Source organism: Lactuca virosa, chromosome 4, assembly GCF_052849685.1.
Source record: "Lactuca virosa cultivar CGN04683 chromosome 4, Lactuca_virosa_CGN04683_v6, whole genome shotgun sequence".
Lineage (NCBI taxonomy): Eukaryota > Viridiplantae > Streptophyta > Magnoliopsida > Asterales > Asteraceae > Lactuca > Lactuca virosa.
This window is the reverse complement of record NC_136429.1, coordinates 239,318,043-239,338,610: the sequence shown is the minus strand read 5'-3', so window position 1 is coordinate 239,338,610 and position 20,568 is coordinate 239,318,043. Positions and strand designations below refer to the sequence as shown.

The 20,568-nt window shown below is 36.6% G+C and overlaps 1 protein-coding gene across 1 annotated transcript; it reads right to left on the bottom strand.

The window, feature by feature from the left end:
• Positions 1 to 437: 437 nt before the first annotated feature.
• Positions 438 to 932, bottom strand: LOC145105740 (uncharacterized). Its single transcript, XM_079042819.1, has one exon. The coding sequence runs from the start codon at positions 930 to 932 to the stop codon at positions 438 to 440; it is 495 nt and encodes a 164-aa protein (XP_078898945.1).
• Between the last annotated feature and the right edge of the window lie 19,636 nt (positions 933 to 20,568).

Genomic DNA, 20,568 nt, shown 5'->3' with positions numbered 1-20,568 from the left:
AGACAGAACAGATTGCGGATGACTAAGTTTAAGAGGGTCACTTTTTGCTTCAACAAATATGATGAGTTTTTAAATAACATAGTGTATATAACTACAGAAGTTGGCTTCACTTTGCCATCGTTAATGTCTTGCAGATATTTTGGACAACTTCGTTTCCAATGCCGTTTATCATTGCAATAAAAGCAAGTGGCCTCTTTGGGATCAGAGATAGGAGGAGCATTAGAACTGGATTTACCTCTGGGTCCGCTACTTGATGACCCAGCTTATGACTTTCCCTTCTAGTTCTGTTTTGGAGAACCTTTCCTCTTCTCCCCCTTCCCTTGACCAATGGCCAGAATAGGAGAACTAGCAGGAATAAAGAAAATCCTTTTTCCTTTCATCTCTGCCTCCACTGTTCGCAGGAGGTTGTGCAATTGAGCCAAAGTGGTCTCATTGTTTTAAAGATGATAAGTCAATATCAACTGATCATAATAACGAGGCAAGGAGTTCAAGACTATGTCAATAGCCAACTCCTCATCAAAATGCACGTTTATCCTAACTAGGCAATCCACGTATCGTTGCATTCTTTGCACGTGGCTCCTCACAGACTCTCCCTCTTTTATTTTGCTTGCTATGAGGAAATTTACCACCTCGTACTTATCCTGACGAGCTCGCTTATGGTACTTTTCCATAAGGTCCTTGTTCATGTCGTACAACCAGTAATCCTCATAGAATCTTTGCAGCTCAGGAGTCATGGTTGTCACCATGTTGCAAGCAACTTTTGCCGCATCATTGTAGTGTTTCTTGTAGGCGGTTAGTTCTTCAGGAGTGGCCTTCTCTTCGTCGATCTCATTGAGTTCTTTATTAAGGACATATTCCTTGTCCTCAAAACGAAGGGCCATTATCATGTTGCGCATCCAGTCATTGTAATTCACGCCATCCATTGTCACCATTGAGCAGATGCTCAACAAGGAGAAGTTTTGATTGGAGGAGGAGGAGGAACCAGAAGCATCATTTGGATTAGACATCTGTAAAAGAAAATTAGTTTTAGTCAGATAAGAAAAATCCTTTAATATAACAACCCAAAATGAAATATTAAGGCTAGGATCCAATTATAAAAATTCACAACTTAGAAAGGGATGTCGTAATCTAACTGTAAATTTTATAAAGGTAGGTAAATGACGATTACCAATTCCACCATCAGAAAACTCAATTTGAAAGAAATTCAGTTAAGTGAAATATCAAGATCTTTCGAGTCTCATTGAACTATTCAATGGCATGTTTAATCTCAGATTATGCTCTTCCATTTGTGACTGGGATACCGAGGATCACAAACAAGATGTGAATAACCATGCAAGTTAGCTTGGCACTCTCGATGTCATTTATCATCTCATTTTAGTGTGTCGGTTAACCACACGTGCTCCATTAATCAATGATAATTTTCGAGATGCCCATTATTACTCTTTATAGTCATTATTAGTGTGCCGGTTAAACGCACGTGCTCCACTAACTACTATAAAGTATAATGTGCAATTTCATGGGTTAACATACAAATTCATATTTTCCTAAAGTAACTAAGATTGGGATTCTTAATAAAAGAGCTTAGTTACTTTTAATTGCATTATACTTATTAATGAGAATTAATTTCTCCTATCAAACCCGTTCGGATAACAACCGTCCACCATACAAGAGAGCGGTGGGTAATAATGAATACCCAATGGCGGTCATTTTATAGGCCGCTTCCATAAACTCCCCTTATAGTATGACTTCGTGAATGAGGCGTACTAACGGTTCGACTGACGTATTCTAATACATATAGTAATTATTCAACTTTTAATCTTACATCTAGTATAAGGTGTATTTTAAAACCTTTTCAAAATAATAGGTTTATGATAAATTTTGAAAATTTATATAATTTAAATTTAATATAAACCACAAAATATTTGACATTAACTATTAGGATTAATATCTAAATCAATTATTTATACTCTTAAAAACTAATCATATTAATCAATAAAATAATTAATCAAGTCAAAGATTTATCTCCTAACTTTTAGGCTTTAATTTATCATCAAATATTCAGCAAATTTGGATTTATAAGATATTTAAAGCAGATAATTATCAATTAAAAGCAACAATGCTCACGTCGTGAGATGCAATATTTCGAAATCTTTTTTGATCAATTCACCAATGTGCAATCACATGAAAGATATCCATACGATCTGATACCACTGATGGAAAACGTAGGTTACAAAAGTTCTATGCTCTAAGAAGAAAAACATTTAACAATTAAATGATTAGGGCACATGCAACCTATGAAGGATCTATGTCATTCACATAAAGACAACATACTATGAACTATAAAACTACATAATTTCTTATCTAAAATCTAAATTCATAAGATAGAATACATACCTTATTGATTGTTGAAGTAAACAATCAAGAATCCCTTTGTTGATCTGTTGGAAGCAAGCACCACAAGCGTCGTGCCTCTAGTGGTTCAAACCCAACACAAGCAAGAAGGATATTAAGGAGAGAGGGGGAAGATATAAGAATTTCGGCCTAAACTCTCTAAGCTATGAGTGGCTAAAAATCATAGCCCTAGGGGCCTTTATATAGTGCAACAAGGAAACCCTAGATAAGCCCAAAACCAATATAATAATATTATCTTTGAATTGGTAATTATTAAGCTTCCTAATTATCCACATGGGATATTCTAGAAACCTTAGAATATCTCTTGAAACTGTCCATGCCTTCAATAGGAAGGTTCTGGAGCCTCCTGCTCAACTATTAAACAATTACACTTCAGTCCCTGCACTTTCAGTTAATTCTTTTAATCACAAAATTACTTCCAATTAATTTCTGATTAAATATTAATTAAATATTACTATTTCTAATTAATATATTATTATCATAATATATTAATAAATTATTTATTTCAATTTATTAATCAAATAATATATATATATATATATATATATATATATATATATATATATATATATATATATATATAGTAAAGTATTACTATATTAAAATACTCAAACCTATGGGTTTAGAACAGGATGACGATCACAAGAAGTGCTAGAGTCGTTAATAACGAAGGAGGTGCTCAGCTCCCAATAGATGAAGGTCAGTTTATGATGCAGAACATGCTAGATTAACAAAAATGCAAGTTTATGGATCTCATAACTCATGGGCTAGAGAACGTGAAATGCGGAGCACCAGTGATCAACGAACCTATAGTCGTTGAACGTTTATCGGTTCCCTCTCGTCCAAAAATGGTTCAAGAAGGGAACGATGACTCGAAAATTCATCACGAACCACTCCCTCCTATGTAAGACTCATAGTTCCGTAGGAATAATGAGCGTAGAGGCTACAACAAGTATAAGGACTTCATGACTTGCACGCCATCATCGTTTAGTGGGAAAGTTGATCCAGGAGGATTCGTGGACTGGATTTTGGAAATAGAGCTAGCCTTCACAACCTACGGTTGCATGGGAAATTTGCAGACCACCTAGGATGTGAGTAAATTCAAGGGTGCAACAATTCGTTGGTGGAATATTTTGGGAAAAATCTAAGGGGGTGTTTTGTATAGAGAAATGAATATTGAGAAATAAAATTAATTCCATTTCTCTTGTTTGTTTAGCATTGAAAATGAGGAGAAAAGGAAATAAATGAATTCCTTTTCCAACTTTTTCATTCTCTATAAATTTTAGAGAAATGGAGAGAAATGAAAAAATGGCTAACACGAAGAATTGGAAGAAAGAGACGGAGAATTGAAAATTAATGGGGGTACATCCCTTCTCTCCTACTTCACCTCCTGAAGCCCTAACAAGGATGTCCGACAATTTTGGCAACCCCGAGCAACACTCAACCATCTTGAAAATATGAAAGAGAATCCATCTTCTTCACCGTATCAAACATATGTATATTTCTCTTTTATTTGTTATCACTGATGTAGTTCTAATCACCAAAGACAAATTTGATAAGGAGGTTGGTCTAGATCACTCCTTAGTAATTCAACTAATCTTATCTTGATCTGTATTTCTGTGTTTTTGCCTTACTCTATTTCTCCACTTTTTGTATCTTAATTTGGTTAATTTGGTTGTGTATTGGTCTGTATTTTGTTACAAATTCTCATATAGGTCGATCAATCAACAATTTTTCATTATAAATATTCATTCTTTCAGGGGTTTTAATTATATTGTGTTAGATTTTATTTTTGGTTAGTCATCTTCAAGCTACAGGTTGAATATTAAAGTCTATTTATTCATATTGTTAGATTTTTTGTGATGTAGTTGATCAATTACATATTTTATTTGTTAATAACTTGCAAGACTAGCCATTGTTACCATTCAGCCAGTAGGAAATGAACACTATGTTCTATTAGCAACTAGCAAGACCAAGAAACAAGCCAATGTTGCAACTTTACTTCCTAAATCTATCATGAATAAAGCGTTCAACTTTACCTAGGATGCAACTGTACTAGATAGTTTCGTCAGGGTTGCTTCTTGCTTCCTATCTTCAACAAAAGAGATAGATGGATGTTGCCACTCAATATGATCTTGAAGTAGAAAATCATGTTGGTTGATTAATAATGCTAAAAAGGCATTACCATAGATTGGTACTATAAATGAGGCTTTTGAGATTTTTGTACTGATCCGATTAAAGCATATATATTTAGCACTCCAAGTTTTACAATCGTTAGCAACTCATGTACTGTTTTTTATTTTTCTAAACTTCATACGAAATAAAGTTTTTAAGATTGGTTTTGTTCTATAAGCCAAAATTTGCAACATTTGTTCATGGATTTAAGCAAGAATGTCTCATATTTTCCTTATATTTTTATACGAAACATGTAATGATGTTTTGTTTTAATACCTAAAGACGCGACAAATTAATGGAACTATTTATCTGATTAAGATGCATTTGCATGATTTTTGTTTGTCGGTTAATGTCATAAAATAATGGATAAAAAATAATTGAGAAAATGAAAAAATAGAAGCAGAAAAATTTGTATTTAGAATAAATATCTAAACCATAATTGGACTATTGTAAAATATTGTTGTTTGATGGTAAAAGAATCATTTTTGTTCGATTGGTTATTACAACCAAACAAGGGAATTCATTCTCGAATGCATTTCTATGATAAATTCTCTGTTGTACCAAAAAGTAGAATCAATTCATTTTCTCCATCTTAATTCTCTTTCTCTGCATTTCCATTCTCTGTTTCAATTCCATTTCTCTGTACCAAACCCACCCTAAGTCCTAACAAGCCTCTACAACTAACACGGGAAGAATTCTTGACCTACTTCATGTGCAAGTTCTTCTCAGCAAAAAATATGTTGGAGTTAGAGAATCAACTCCTAACATTGAAGAAGGGAAGCATGTCTATTGAAGAGTATACAAATGCTTTCACTGACAAATTGGAGTTCGTCCTACGTGTTGTTCTGGACAAACTAGAAAAGATTGATAGGCATGAAAAGGGACTTACATGGGAGTATGTGCTGCCAGTTAAAAGAGAACATACTTTCAAAGCAGCCATCAGGACTGTAAGGTATGTGGAAGACATGATCACGAAAAGAACCGCCGAAAATACTGAAGTTGGCGAGAAGAGGAAGAATCAAGGACTCCAAAACTACAACAAGAAGGCAAATTCTCAAAATCTGACCCCAACAATAAAAAGTCTAGGGATAAAGGAGAAAAAAGGTTGTGTAAAAAGTGCAAGGTGAAACATGATTGACAATGCACAAAAATTCTGACTTGCTACAGATGTGGCAGGACAGGTCACTATTGTAACGACCCAAAATCCAGGGTAAAAATTTTTATTTTTATTATAGTTAAAACACAAATATCATTTAAATCCAACCATTCACAACAATGTTTAATAAAAACATTTATCAGAGTTACATCCCAAAGCCAATTAATACGGAAAACACGGGTGTGTGCGCTGCGATCAAGCCGAGCCCTTCCTTTCCAAACCGATATACCTAAAACCATAAAAAAAACTATAAGCACGAAGCTTAGTGAGTTCCTGTCACACCCCCAAACCAGACGGCAGAAACGTCCAGGGGTGGAGGACTTCAATTGTAGTATCACAACACATGCATCATAGTAATCAAAGTACAAACAACCATTGTATTTAAAAAGTATAAGTATTTACATGTGTTCAATCATTGTATATTGAACCAAAATAGTTATACAAAAGAAGATATTACTCAACATAGCTCCATCTTCTCAAAAAGCTCGGGGAGTACCTGTGTATTATTTCCCTGAGAATACAAGTAATTTGAAAAGAGAGTATCAACATAAAGTTGAGTGAGTGCATAAGTGTTTATGTTTAAAAGAGTATCTATGTATCTTGTATATGTAAACTGTTCCAGAAAATCCTACATTTTCTATTGTATATGAAAAGTAGTTTTATTCCCATAAAACCGTTCTCTTTGTATCAATGTTTTGTATTTGTATTCCTTTATGAAAAAATTGTAACTGAAAGTGTGCCTGGCTCCACCAGCTGTTATTGAAAACTGTATTGAACCATTGTAATTTGTATTCTGTAAACTGGTATTTTGAAGGTGTACTTTCGTTTAGTTGTTTATACATTAACGTATTGTTAATATCTTTTTAATGAGTTATTATAACCATACTATGACGGATGGCCTGAAACAAACGCTTTGTGGGCATTTAAACTATTGATAACAATTGTCACTCATTGGCGTGTATGCCTGACTGTAGCTAGCAGTCTGAGTGTGGGGTTGTCAGTCCCGATATAGATCTACACACAACTTGTTTCGATCCCCGGGTAGGAGATTCTGGTTATTGTTGGATAAGGTGTATAAGTCCATAACTATTTCTGGTATGTACTTGACCCGACCCGGCATGGTCCATTTGGGTTGCATGGCACCATGTAATTGGATAAACTAAAATGAGAGAAATAACACTTATGGTTTATTAATATATTATAAGTTCTAATATATTAATAATATTATTTAATTAGTTTGATCAAGAATTAATTTAGTATTAATTAAGTGATCAAAAGATAACTAATTAAATATATGGGTAGATTATGTAAATCTTCCATATCTTATATAGTGGGCTAAGAGGCTCCATGGATTATCAAGTTGGGTTCCACCCATAGGATGCTCCATGGATGCTCCATGGGAGTTACAAACCCATGGGTCATGGAAATGAAGAGTCATGACACATTAGGGTTTACATGGTGTAACCCTAGATGTGTCAACACTATATAAGAAACCCATTCTCCACCAAAATAGGCTACACTAAGAAACAAGAGGGCTAGAGCCGATTTTGCAAGTGTAAGATTCTCTCAAAGTTTACTCCTTTGCATTTGGTGTTGTGTGAAGCATTTGAGGCATCACACTTGGGGTGCTAGGCTCACAAGGTTTCAAGGATCATAATCAACAACAAGGTAAGTTATTCTATCTTTCATTCAAGTTAAAAATGTTCCCCATGTATGCTAGATAGGAATATAACCTTGGAATTCAACTTTGCATGATTATTAGACAAACATAGATCCAAGGTTATTAGGGTTGCATGTACACTTACCCTAAACTGTTTTGATGTTTTAAAGCTTGTTTTAGATGGTGTAATGTTTATGCTAATCCATTTACAATGGAAATTATTAAAATTACAAGTTTTTTTTTAAGTGTAATTTTTGATTCTTGAAAGTGTTCATATTCATGTTCTTGAACTTATGAAGATTAGATGATCATAGGAATTGTTTGTAACCTTCATGGTAGTTTAATTCATGATCATAATGTGTTTTAATGGAGTCCATAACTTAATGGTAATACTTGACCCGACCCGACAGGTCACTATTGTAACGACCCAAAAGTCTCACTTTTATTAAAGCCATTAAAAGAACACAAGAGTTATAAAAATGAAGAGTCTTCATTTTTATTACTCAATTAATTCATAAGTTATAAGAAATGAAAAGTTTTGGAAGTTTACAAAACTTGCCCTCAAGTTTTGGAACATGTAAAGTCTTGATTAAAACTTTAGTTCCAACCCTTATAATTTTAAAAGTTAAAATTCAACCCTTATACTTTATAATATTATAAGTTACTAATATATATATATATATATATATATATATATATATATATATATATATATATATATATATATATATATATATATATATATATATATATATATATATATATGTATAACGTCAAGTCGTCTTACCGCTAGTACGCCTCATTCACGAAGCCGGTCTATAAGGGGGGTATAAGGTTGTTGCCTATAAAATGGCAACTTAATGGGTGTCCACTCTCACCCACCGCTTCCTTGATCGGTGGAGGGTCGTTAGCCGAACGGGTAAGACAAGGACTTATAAATTCTCATTAAAAGTATGATGAATATTATAAAGTAACTAAATGCTTTTGTTAAATTCCCAATCTTAGTTACTTTAGGAAAATGTGAATAAGGTGTTAATCCATGAAATTACACTTTACACTTTGTTTAAGTCGTTGGTGAAGCGTGTGTGGTTAACCGGCACACTAACTTGGACTTAACAAGGTAGGTAAAGGGTGACTTAAGGTTTACCATAGCATCGGTGGAGCGTGTGTGGTTTACCGGCACATCGATTGAGTGATAAACCTTGAGGGTACCAAGTGATTTGCATGGTTAATTCACACCTCGTTTTGTGATCCTCGGTATCCCAGTCAGAAAACTTGGAGGGCACACTCGAGATTGAAACATGCCTTTGAAAAGTTCATTGAATCTCAAAAGAATCTAGGAATTTCTAAGAACCAATTAAAAACCTAATATTTATATTTCGTTTTTCATGGTGGAAATTGGTTAATCGTCATTCACCTATCTTTCAAATATGTTATAGCTTGGATTACGACATACCTTTTCTAAGTTATAATATATTGTGATTGGATCCTAGCCTTAATATTACATTTGGGTGTTTTATTAAGGACTCTCTTAATATCTAAACTAATCTTGTTCTCTTCTTTCAGATGTCTTCAAACAATGCTGCTTCTGGCTCTAATCCTAATGGCTCCTTTACCCTTATGAACTTGTGTGGGAAAGTCACTTTTGATGGATCCAACTTCAATGAATGGATCAGAAACATCAGGATGATTACCCGCTACGAGGACAAAAAATATGTCATTGACAAGGAGCTTAAGGAGATTGATGAGACCACTGCAAATCCCCAGGAGATCGCTGACTTCCGGGCACATGAAAGGGATGCTACAAAAGTGGCATGCATCATGTTGGCCACCATGACAGCGGAACTCCAAAAGTCCTATGAGGACTTCTACCCTTTTGAAATGCACCAAGATCTGATGGAAAGATACCATCAAAGTGCACGACAAGAGAGGTATGAAATCATATGCTCTATCATGATGAAGGACGGGGAATCCGTCACTAGCCACATGCAGAAAATGTAAAGGTATGTGGATCGGTTGCTGAAGCTTAATGTGAACTTCCCTGAGGAGCTTGCAATAGATATCATTTTGCACTCCTTACCATCGTGCTATGATCAATTCCGCATGACATATCACATGAATAAGGAAGAGGTCACACTCAGCAAACTTCAGGGACTCCTCAAGACCGCAGAAACAGGTCTTAAGGGTAAGTCGGTTGTTAACACTCCTACTCCAAACTCCACCCCGGTTTTGGCAATCGGGAAAGGTAGAGGGAAGAAGAGGAAGAGCTCTTCGAAGGGTACCAAGGTTAGGACCCTTGATGGCTCTTCTTCAAGTGGAACCAAGAAAGGTTTTGTCACTCCTTCTTCTAACCCTAAAGAGGCTGAATGCTTCTATTGCCATGAAAAGTCACATTGGAAGCGGAACTGCCCAAAGTACCAGCAAGATGTGAAGGATGGGAAAGTTAAACCCAACCATGCAGGTATTTACACTATCTTATCTAATAACTCACCCCATTCTAACTCTTGGGTCCTTGATACCGGTTGTGGTATTCATATCTGTTCTGATTTGCAGGGACTAAGAAGAAGTGAGAATGTGGAGCATGGAAGAATAAACTTAATCATGGGGAATAGGAAAGCTTTACCTGTCACCAAGATTGGAGTTTATACTTTATCGCTAAGTAGTGGGTTTAGTTTAGACTTGAATAAATGTTGTTATTCGCCAGAAATGGCAAGAAATATTTTTTCCTTTCATGCATTGTATAAACAAGGTTTCACCTTTTCATTTGATAATGAGGTTGGTTCGATTAATGCTTTCTTTAATAATGTTGTTTATTTTAAAGCATTACCTTGTGATGGTGTGTATGAAACTGTTTCTGTGGTAGATAACTTAGGAAATAATTTATTGTGTATTGATTCTGTTAATGATAATAACTTGGATAAAGCATCATTATGGCATTGTCGTCTTGGACATATAAGCAAGAAACGCATAGGCCAACTCCAAAAGGATGGAGTATTGGAGTCATTTGACCTAAAGTCAGATGATAGTTGCGAATCATGCTTACTTAGAAAAATGACAAAGTCACCCTTCACAGGTTCTTGTGAGAGGGGTGAAGGTTTGTTGGATCTTATACACACGGATGTGTGTGGGCCCTTCAAACATGCCACAAGGGATGCTAATCGTTATTATTTGACTTTTACTAATGATTACAGTAGATATGGATATGTCTACTTAATCAAGCATAAGTCAGAGACTTTTGAGAGGTTTAAAGAGTTTAAACAGGAAGTCGAGAATCAATTGGGCAGGAACATTAAGATGCTTCGATCCGATCGAGGTGGTGAGTATCTTAGTTCAGAGTTCCTCGACTATCTTAGGGAATGTGGGATTGTCTCACAATTGACACCTCCCAGGACACCGCAGTTGAATGGTGTAGCTGAGAGGCGTAATCGAACCTTGTTGGATATGGTTCGTTCCATGATGAGTCGAGCTTCGCTACCAATCTCATTTTGGGGGTATGCCTTAGAGACTGCCGCCCATATCCTTAATCTAGTTCCCACAAAGAAAGTTGCCAAAACTCCTCATGAGATGTGGACTGGTAAAGTACCCAAACTAGACCACATTAAGATTTGGGGTTGCGAGGCTTTCGTGAGACGTAAGACTCATGATAAGCTCGAACCTCGAAGTGAGAGGTGTATTTTCATCGGCTACCCACAGAAATCCTTTGGTTACCTCCTCTACAGACCTAGTGAGAATGTGGTCTTTGTAGCTAGGAGGGCTTTCTTTCGAGAGAGAGAGAGAGTTCATAAGCCAAGGAGACAGTGGGAGGCAAGTTGATCTTGAAGAAATTCAAGAGTCAAGTGGTGAAGGAACTTCAAACCCTAGCACTCAACTTGAGGAGGAAACTTCTGTTGAGCCAATTGACAAGTCTGTACCTCTGAGGCGTTCCACAAGGGTTAGGAATGCACCTGAGCATTACTATGGATTCCATATTACTGCGGAAGGTGATACACTTATCAGTGATGAGACACTGATAGGTCTGGATGAACCTAACAGTTACGCGGAAGCCATGGCAGGCCCTGAATCAGCCAAGTGGAAAGAGGGAATGGACAGCGAGATACAGTCCATGTATGACAATCAAGTTTGGAACTTGGTTGACAATGTACCAGGTCGTAAGACTGTAGGGTGCAAATGGATCTTTAAGAAGAAGACCGACATGGATGGTAATGTACACACTTATAAGGCACGACTGGTTGCAAAGGGTTTCTCACAAACTCCGGGAGTTGATTATGATGAGACCTTTTCTCCAGTGGCCAAGATTAAGTCTATTAGGGTTCTGTTAGCCATAGCCGCATTTCATGACTATGAAATATGGCAAATGGATGTCAAAACCGCTTTCCTTAATGGAAAGTTGGCTGAGGATGTTTACATGAGTCAGCCAGAGGGTTTTGTCAACACATAGTACCCTAATAGAGTGTGTAAGCTTGAGAAATCCATTTATGAGTTAAAGCAAGCACCTCACAGATGGAATCTTTGCTTTGATGAGAAAGTCAAGGAATTTGGCTTTTCTAGGAGTGAAGATGAATCTTGTGTATATGTCAAGGCTAGTGGGAGTATAGTTAGCTTTTGGTATTGTATGTGGATGACATACTACTCATAGGAAATGACATCCCAACTCTGCAGGAAGTTAAGTCCTGGCTTGGGAAGTGTTTCTCTATGAAGGACCTAGGAGAAGCTGCCTATATTCTAGGGATAAGGATCTTGAGAGACCGGAGTAAAAGACTAATTGGACTTAGTCAGAGTACTTACTTGGATAAGGTGTTGAAGAGATTCGGCATGCAGGACTCCAAGAAAGGAGAGTTACCCATCCAGAGTAATGCTAGATTGAGTAAGACACAAAGCCCTAGTACTGAGGCTGAGATAGCAGAAATGAGTCGAATACCTTATGGTTCGGCTGTAGGATCGATCATGTATGCTATGACGTGTACTCGACCTGATGTGGCCTTTGCTTTGAGCATGGTTAGCAGGTATCAGGGGAACCCTGGCAAGGCACACTGGACTGCGGTAAAGAATATCCTCAAGTACCTATGGAGGACTAAGGACTGGGTCCTTACCCTCGGTGGGAGTGAAGACTTGAGAGTTGTAGGGTATAGTGATGCTAGCTTTCAGACTGATAGGGATAATTGCCGCTCTCAGTCAGGTTGGGTCTTTACCTTAAATGGAGGAGAAATTTCTTGGAAGAGTTCCAAGCAAGAGACAGTGGCTGATTCAACTTGCGAATCAGAGTATATAGCAGCTAGCGAGGCAGCAAAGGAGGCGATATGGCTGAAGAACTTCATTGGAGACCTTGGAGTTGTACCAGCTATTAAAGAGCCAATGGAAATTTTCTGTGATAGTGAAAGTGCAGTTGCCTTAGCCAAGGAACCAAGGGATCATGGGAGATCCAGACACATCGACAGAAAATACCATTTCATCAAACATCGAATAGAAGAAGGACTCCTCGTGGCAAAGATGGTATCATCGGATGAGAATCCAGCAGATCCCCTCACGAAGGGACTGACTCGGGTTAAGCATCTCCAGCATGCTCGGAGCATAGGGCTGAAGGATGATATTAGATTTAGTAGTTAGATAACCTTGAAATTTGTACAGTGTAATTGACATTAGATGATGAATAAAAGGTGTTTTATTTATGAGTAAAGTGTTGCTATCTCTTGTCGATCGTTTACTATATTTCTTTTGCATGTTTTGACTCCCAGAATAATTATGTTTGGTGTATCATATTATTCGAACCTCCACAGTCGGTCATATGTCTGAAGTAGGTATGAATCAAGACTGTCATGATTGGTTGCAGAGTTCTAAGTTGTTGGACATGGCTACAACACTCATGAGTGCTCATAAGTTCTGAGCATTGGACTCAACCCACGCTCACTGGAATCACTTCATGGAATTTATCTCGAGTGATCGTGAGACGGTAATATCATATAAGTCTTCAAACCTAGATATATGATTTGTTACTTATGAGTTGGTTATGCATTGATTGTACGAAAACGCATTGGTAACTCGATGTTATAAAACGTGCTCTTGTGTATAATTCAATGAGTGGTAGAACAAACATATGAGTCGAAGTTTATCTGTTCCTTCTTGGATTAGAAGCTGATATCTGGGCCCCTCGATGATTTTGTTTTGACCTATGTACCGGGCCCGGTCAGAACTAAGTTGATGTGTTCAATTAAGTTCTTTGTCAAACAAATCGGAAATCGGGAAACAAACTGATGGACAATAAGTAAGACATTGTTCCATGTATTTGTCCGGCTGATATCTAGAACAGAGGATTATATGATCACTTATCTTAAATGGCGTATCATCATCTTCTCAGTTCCGAGAGACCTTGAAAGAGCTACGATTGCCGATCGGTTCCTGAAGTATTGCAGTTGTAGTTATTAGACTTATCCAAGTGGGAGACTGTTGGATAAGGTGTCTAAGTCCATAACTATTTCTGGTATGTACTTGACCCGACCCGGCATGGTCCATTTGGGTTGCATGGCACCATGCAATTGGATAAACTAAAATGAGAGAAATAACACTTATGGTTTATTAATATATTATAAGTTCTAATATATTAATAATATTATTTAATTAGTTTGATCAAGAATTAATTTAGAATTAATTAAGTGATCAAAAGATAACTAATTAAATATATGGGTAGATTATGTAAATCTTCCATATCTTGTTTAGTGGGCTAAAAGGCTCCATGGATAATCAAGTTGGGTTAAACCCATTGAATGCTCCATGGAGGCTCCATGGGAGTTACAAACCCATGGGTCATGGAAATGAAGAGTCATGCCACATTAGGGTTTACATGGTGTAACCCTAGATGTGCCACACTATATAAGCAACATGTTCTCCACCAAAATCGGGACACTAAGAAACAAGAGGGCTAGAGCCGATTTTGCAAGTGTAAGATTCTCTCAAAGTTTAATCCTTTGCATTTGGTGTTGTGTGAAGCATTTGAGGCATCACACTTAGGGTGCTAGGCTCACAAGGTTTCAAGGATCATAATCAACAACAAGGTAAGTTATTCTATCTTTCATTCAAGTTAAAAATGTTCCCCGTGTATGCTAGATAGGAATATAACCTTGGAATTCAACTTTGCATGATTATTAGAAAAACATAGATCCAAGGTTATTAGGGTTGCATGTACACTTAGGAAGTGTTAGAATGCTCAAAACCCATCAGTTATAATGTCAGGGCTTTACCTTGGTTGTCTAAAATGAATTAAACAACCTGAATTGAATGTCTTATAAAAAGTATATAAACGTTACATGTATATTAGTTATGAAAACCCAATCATTCTGAAATAAATGATTGACAATATGCTCTTGAATTAGTATTCCGAACATGTACGTTCTTGAATCAAAACCCAATCATTCTGAAATAAATGATTGACAGTATGTTCTTGAATTAGTATTCCGAACATGTATTTGATAAGTGTAAACCCTTGATTTGTTCTGAATCAAAACCCTTGTTTCATGTAAAACAATGTATTCTAGTATACTTGAATCATGAATTATTGTTCTATGTATAAATTATACCTATTATAATTTATATGTACTTTCTGAATCTGTATTTAACTATGTTTGCGTGTAATCCCTTGCTCAGCATGTTACAAAGGTAGTTAAACTGATGAAATAACTTTTATATTTATATACATATACAATTTTATATATAAGTAAAATTTAAACGACACTCGGACAAATAACCGGTACTATAAGCCCACATCCAAACAAGGAAAAGGACCCATAATGAGTTATTAGTCCTAAGCCTTTTAAATCTTATTTATATACATACATATATATATATATATATATATATATATATATATATATATATATATATATATATATATACAAATATGAATTTTGGGGAAAAATATAAGATTATAAAAGAGTTTAATGTTTTGAGTATTTTTGATGATTTAATTTCGTTTTATCATGATTTGAAATCATGATTTTATAACACAAAGTTCTTGTGTTATGCTTGTATTCCCCCACCCCCCCCCCCCCTTAAAACAGTAGAAATTATGGAAATACGGGGGTATGAACTCACTTGATAGGTGGTGATTCGGACAGCGTTTCGTTTCACGAAAAGGAGTTTGTTTGACGCAAAACCGGCTCAAATCGGGCAGAGTTTTGACTGGAGAGAGGTGAACTTCTCGGCAATCTCGGGACTTCAAGGCTTGCTTAGGGTTATAAATAAGATACCGGGGCTTTAGGGGTTGTATATAAGTTTATGGAAGTGAAAAATATGAAAGAGTGTGAAATTTGGGGTGAAAAGTGTAAATATTTCGGAAGCCTTCATAAGCCTTATATAAGCCGAAGCCTCGGATCCGAGGCTATGCGAGGCTGCCACGTGCTCGGACTGATGGCGAATGAAGGAGCTGCTTCGGACAGGTGGCTCGCAGGTGGTAGCTTCGGACTGGACCAGACTTCGGTCAAATGGGAAGAGGACACGGTGTCTGCGGGGTATCTCATGCGAAGGTGTCCGAAGGTGAGTGGACCGCAGACTTGGTCGAATCAGAAGGCGCCACGCGAGACTTCGGTCCAATCAGCAGACGACACGTGGAAGCTTGCATGCGAGGGTGAGGTGTGTGAGGGTCATGTTGGATAAGGTGTCTATGTCCATAACTATTTCTGGTATGTACTTGACCCGACCCGGCATGGTCCATTTGGGTTGCATGGCACCATGCAATTGGATAAACTAAAATGAGAGAAATAACACTTATGGTTTATTAATATATTATAACTTCTAATATATTAATAATATTATTTAATTAGTTTGATCAAGAATTAATTTAAAATTAATTAAGTGATCAAAAGATAACTAATTAAATATATGGGTAGATTATGTAAATCTTCCATATCTTGTATAGTGGGCTAAAAGGCTCCATGGATAATCAAGTTGGGTTAAACCCATTGAATGCTCCATGGAGGCTCCATGGGAGGTACAAACCCATGGGTCATGGAAATGAAGAGTCATGCCACATTAGGGTTTACATGGTGTAACCCTAGATGTGACACACTATATAAGCAACATGTTCTCCACCAAAATCGGGACACTAAGAAACAAGAGGGATAGAGCCGATTTTGCAAGTGTAAGATTCTCTCAAAGTTTACTCCTTTGCATTTGGTGTTGTGTGAAGCATTTGAGGCATCACACTTGGGGTGCTAGGCTCACAAGGTTTCAAGGATCATAATCAACAACAAGGTAAGTTATTTTATCTTTCATTCAAGTTAAAAATGTTCCCCATGTATGCTAGATAGGAATATAACCTTGGAATTCAACTTTGCATGATTATTAGACAAACATAGATCCAAGGTTATTAGGGTTGCATGTACACTTAGGAAGTTTTAGAATGCACAAAAACCATCAGTTATAATGTCAAGGCTTTACCTTGGTTGTCTAAAATGAATTAAACAACCTGAATTGAATGTCCCATAAAAAGTATATAAACGTTACATGTATATTAGTTATGAAAACCCAATCATTCTGAAATAAATGATTGACAGTATGTTCTTGAATTAGTATTCCGAACATGTACGTTCTTGAATCAAAACCCAATCATTCTGAAATAAATGATTGACAGTATGTTCTTGAATTAGTATTTCGAACATGTATTTGATAAGTGTAAACCCTTGATTTGTTCTGAATCAAAACCCTTGTTTCATGTAAAACAATGTATTCTAGTATACTTGAATCATGAATTATTGTTCTATGTATAAATTATACCTATTATAATTTATATGTACTTTCTGAATCTGTATTTAACTATGTTTGCATGTAATCCCTTGCTCAGCATGTTACAAAGGTAGTTAAACTGATGAAATAACTTTTATATTTATATACATATACAATTTTATATATAAGTAAAATTTAAACGACATTCGGACAAATAACCGGTACTATAAGCCCACATCCAAACAAGGAAAAGGACCCATAATGAGTTATTAGTCCTAAGCCTTTTAAATCTTATATATATATATATATATATATATATATATATATATATATATATATATATATATATATATATATATATATATATATATATATATATACCAATATGAATTTTGGGGGAAAATATAAGATTATAAAAGAGTTTAATGTTTTGAGTATTTTTGATGATTTAATTTCATTTTATCATGATTTGAAATCATGATTTTATAACACAGAGCTCTTGTGTTATGCTTGTATTCCCCCCCCCCCCTTAAAACAGTAGAAATTATGAAAATACGGGGGTATGAACTCACTTGATAGGTGGTGATTTGGACAGCGTTTCGTTTCACGAAAAGGAGTTTGTTTGACGCAAAACCGGCTCAAATCGGGCAGAGTTTTGACTGGAGAAAGGTGAACTTCTCGGGAATCTCGGGACTTCAAGGCTTTCTTAGGGTTTGAAATAAGATACCGGGGCTTTAAGGGTTGTATATAAGTTTGTGGAAGTGAAAAATATGAAAGAGTGTGAAATTTGGGGTGAAAAGTGTAAATATTTCGGAAGCCTTCGTAAGCCTTATATAGGTCGAAGCCTCGGATCCGAGGCTATGCGAGGCTGCCACGTGCTCGGACAGATGGCGAAGGAAGGAGTTGCTTCGGACAGGTGGCTCGCAGGTGGTAGCTTCGGACTGGACCGGACTTCTGTCCAATGGGAAGAGGACACGGTGTCTGCGGGGTATCTCATGCGAAGGTGTCTGAAGGTGAGTGGACCGCGGACTTGGTCGAATCAGAAGGCGCCACGCGAGACTTCGGTCCAATCAGCAGACGACACGTGGAAGCTTGCATGCGAGGGGGAGGTGTGTGAGGGTCATGTTGGATAAGGTGTCTAAGTCCATAACTATTTCTGGTATGTACTTGACCCGACCCGGCATGGTCCATTTGGGTTGCATGGCACCATGCAATTCGATAAACTAAAATGAGAGAAATAACACTTATGGTTTATTAATATATTACAAGTTCTAATATATTAATAATATTATTTAATTAGTTTGATCAAGAATTAATTTAGAATTAATTAAGTGATCAAAAGATAACTAATTAAATATATGGGTAGATTATGTAAATCTTCCATATCTTATATAGTGGGCTAAGAGGCTCCATGGATTATCAAGTTGGGTTCCACCCATAGGATGCTCCATGGATGCTCCATGGGAGTTACAAACCTATGGGTCATGGAAATGAAGAGTCATGACACATTAGGGTTTACATGGTGTAACCCTAGATGTGTCAACACTATATAAGAAACCCATTCTCCACCAAAATAGGCTACACTAAGAAACAAGAGGGCTAGAGCCGATTTTGCAAGTGTAAGATTCTCTCAAAGTTTACTCCTTTGCATTTGGTGTTGTGTGAAGCATATGAGGCATCACACTTGGGGTGCTAGGCTCACAAGGTTTCAAGGATCATAATCAACAACAAGGTAACTTATTCTATCTTTCATTCAAGTTAAAAATGTTCCCCATGTATGCTAGATAGGAATATAACCTTGGAATTCAACTTTGCATGATTATTAGACAAACATAGATCCAAGGTTATTAGGGTTGCATGTACACTTAGGAAGTGTTAGAATGCTCAAAACCCATCAGGTCATGCATGCGAAATTGCCCGGTTTTCCATTTTTCTTGATTTTTGTGCCAAAAACTTACGAAAATCATAACTTTCGCATACGAGCTCCGTTTTTGACGTTCTTTATATGCACGCGTAGGTAAATATATACTCTACGACTTTCGTTTAGACATCGTCGGCTGATTTTGATTTTATTTTTAATATTATTATTTTTAACAGACCGGGACAGGAAATCCGTTAAAAATTCATAACTTCTTCATCTGACGTCCGTTTTTGTCTGTCTTTTTACCATTGTACTACTATTGACGAGACCTTCAATTCTTGTTTAGGTTGTGTCGGCTAAAAATCAGTCTATCTTTATTTCGAGTTTTTAGCTGTACACTGCTATACTGAAACTTAGAAAAATCGTAACTTCCTCATACGAAGTCAGATTTTGCCGTTCTTTTTATGAAAGTTCTCGGTTTAACATAAACTACAACTTTCATTTAGATTGTTAAGGCTAAAAAGCCTTTTATTGAACATTCAGTTTTTACACTGAACAGTGTTTTGCCGGGTTTGTCGCGGATCTTCGATTGGTCATAACTTCTTCGTTATAACTCGGATTTTAGTGTTCTTTATGTTTTTGGAAACCTTGTTACTATATGTATCACTTGGTTCATCCCAATCGAGATTGTTTAATAATTTATTTTTGAGGGTCAATTATGTAAATATACACAGTATGCTAAAATTTCTCTTTATTATTTTAAAAAGAAATACAAATTGACCTACATTATTACATAGGTTTGAAATAACGGTTTGTTATATTATCCCCCGTTAGAGAGCATTTCGTCCCGAAATTACATTATCCCTGTCTAGAATCTCTACGGGTTCTTCCACAAAGTTCAGGCTCTCGTTTAACTCGATTTCCTCGAGTGGGATTACAAGAGTCACGTCGGATAGACACTTTTTCAGGTTCGAAACGTGGAAGGTAGGATGAATGTTATTTAGTTCTTGGGGTAGTCGAAGTTTGTAAGCTACAGGACCAATTCTAGCAAGAATCTCGAATGGTCCAATATACCTTGGATTTAATTTGTCACGCTTTCCAAAGCGTATCATGCCCTTCCAGGGTGATACCTTTAACAAGACGCGGTCACCAACCTAGAATTCCAAGGGTTTTCTCCGTTTGTCAGCGTAGCTTTTCTGTCTATCTCTGGAAGCTTTAAGTCGCTCCCGAATTTGTACGATTTTGTCTATGGTTTCTCAAATAATTTTCGGACTAGTGAGAGCACTGTCAGGAGTTTGACCTCTAGCTAGATGCGTGTCACCCACTTCATCCCAGCACAGAGGGGATCTGCACTTGCGGCCATAGAGGGCTTCGAATGGATCAGCCTTTATGCTAGTGTGATAACTATTGTTATAAGAGAATTCAACAAGGGGTAAATGAATATACCATGCTTTTCCAAAGTCTATCACACAAGCTCGCAACATGTCTTCTAATGTTTGAATCGTCCTCTCACTTTGTCCGTCGGTTTGTGGATGGTAAGCTGTACTCATGTCCAGCCTAGTTCCCAAAGAGTTTTGTAAAGACTGCCAGAAA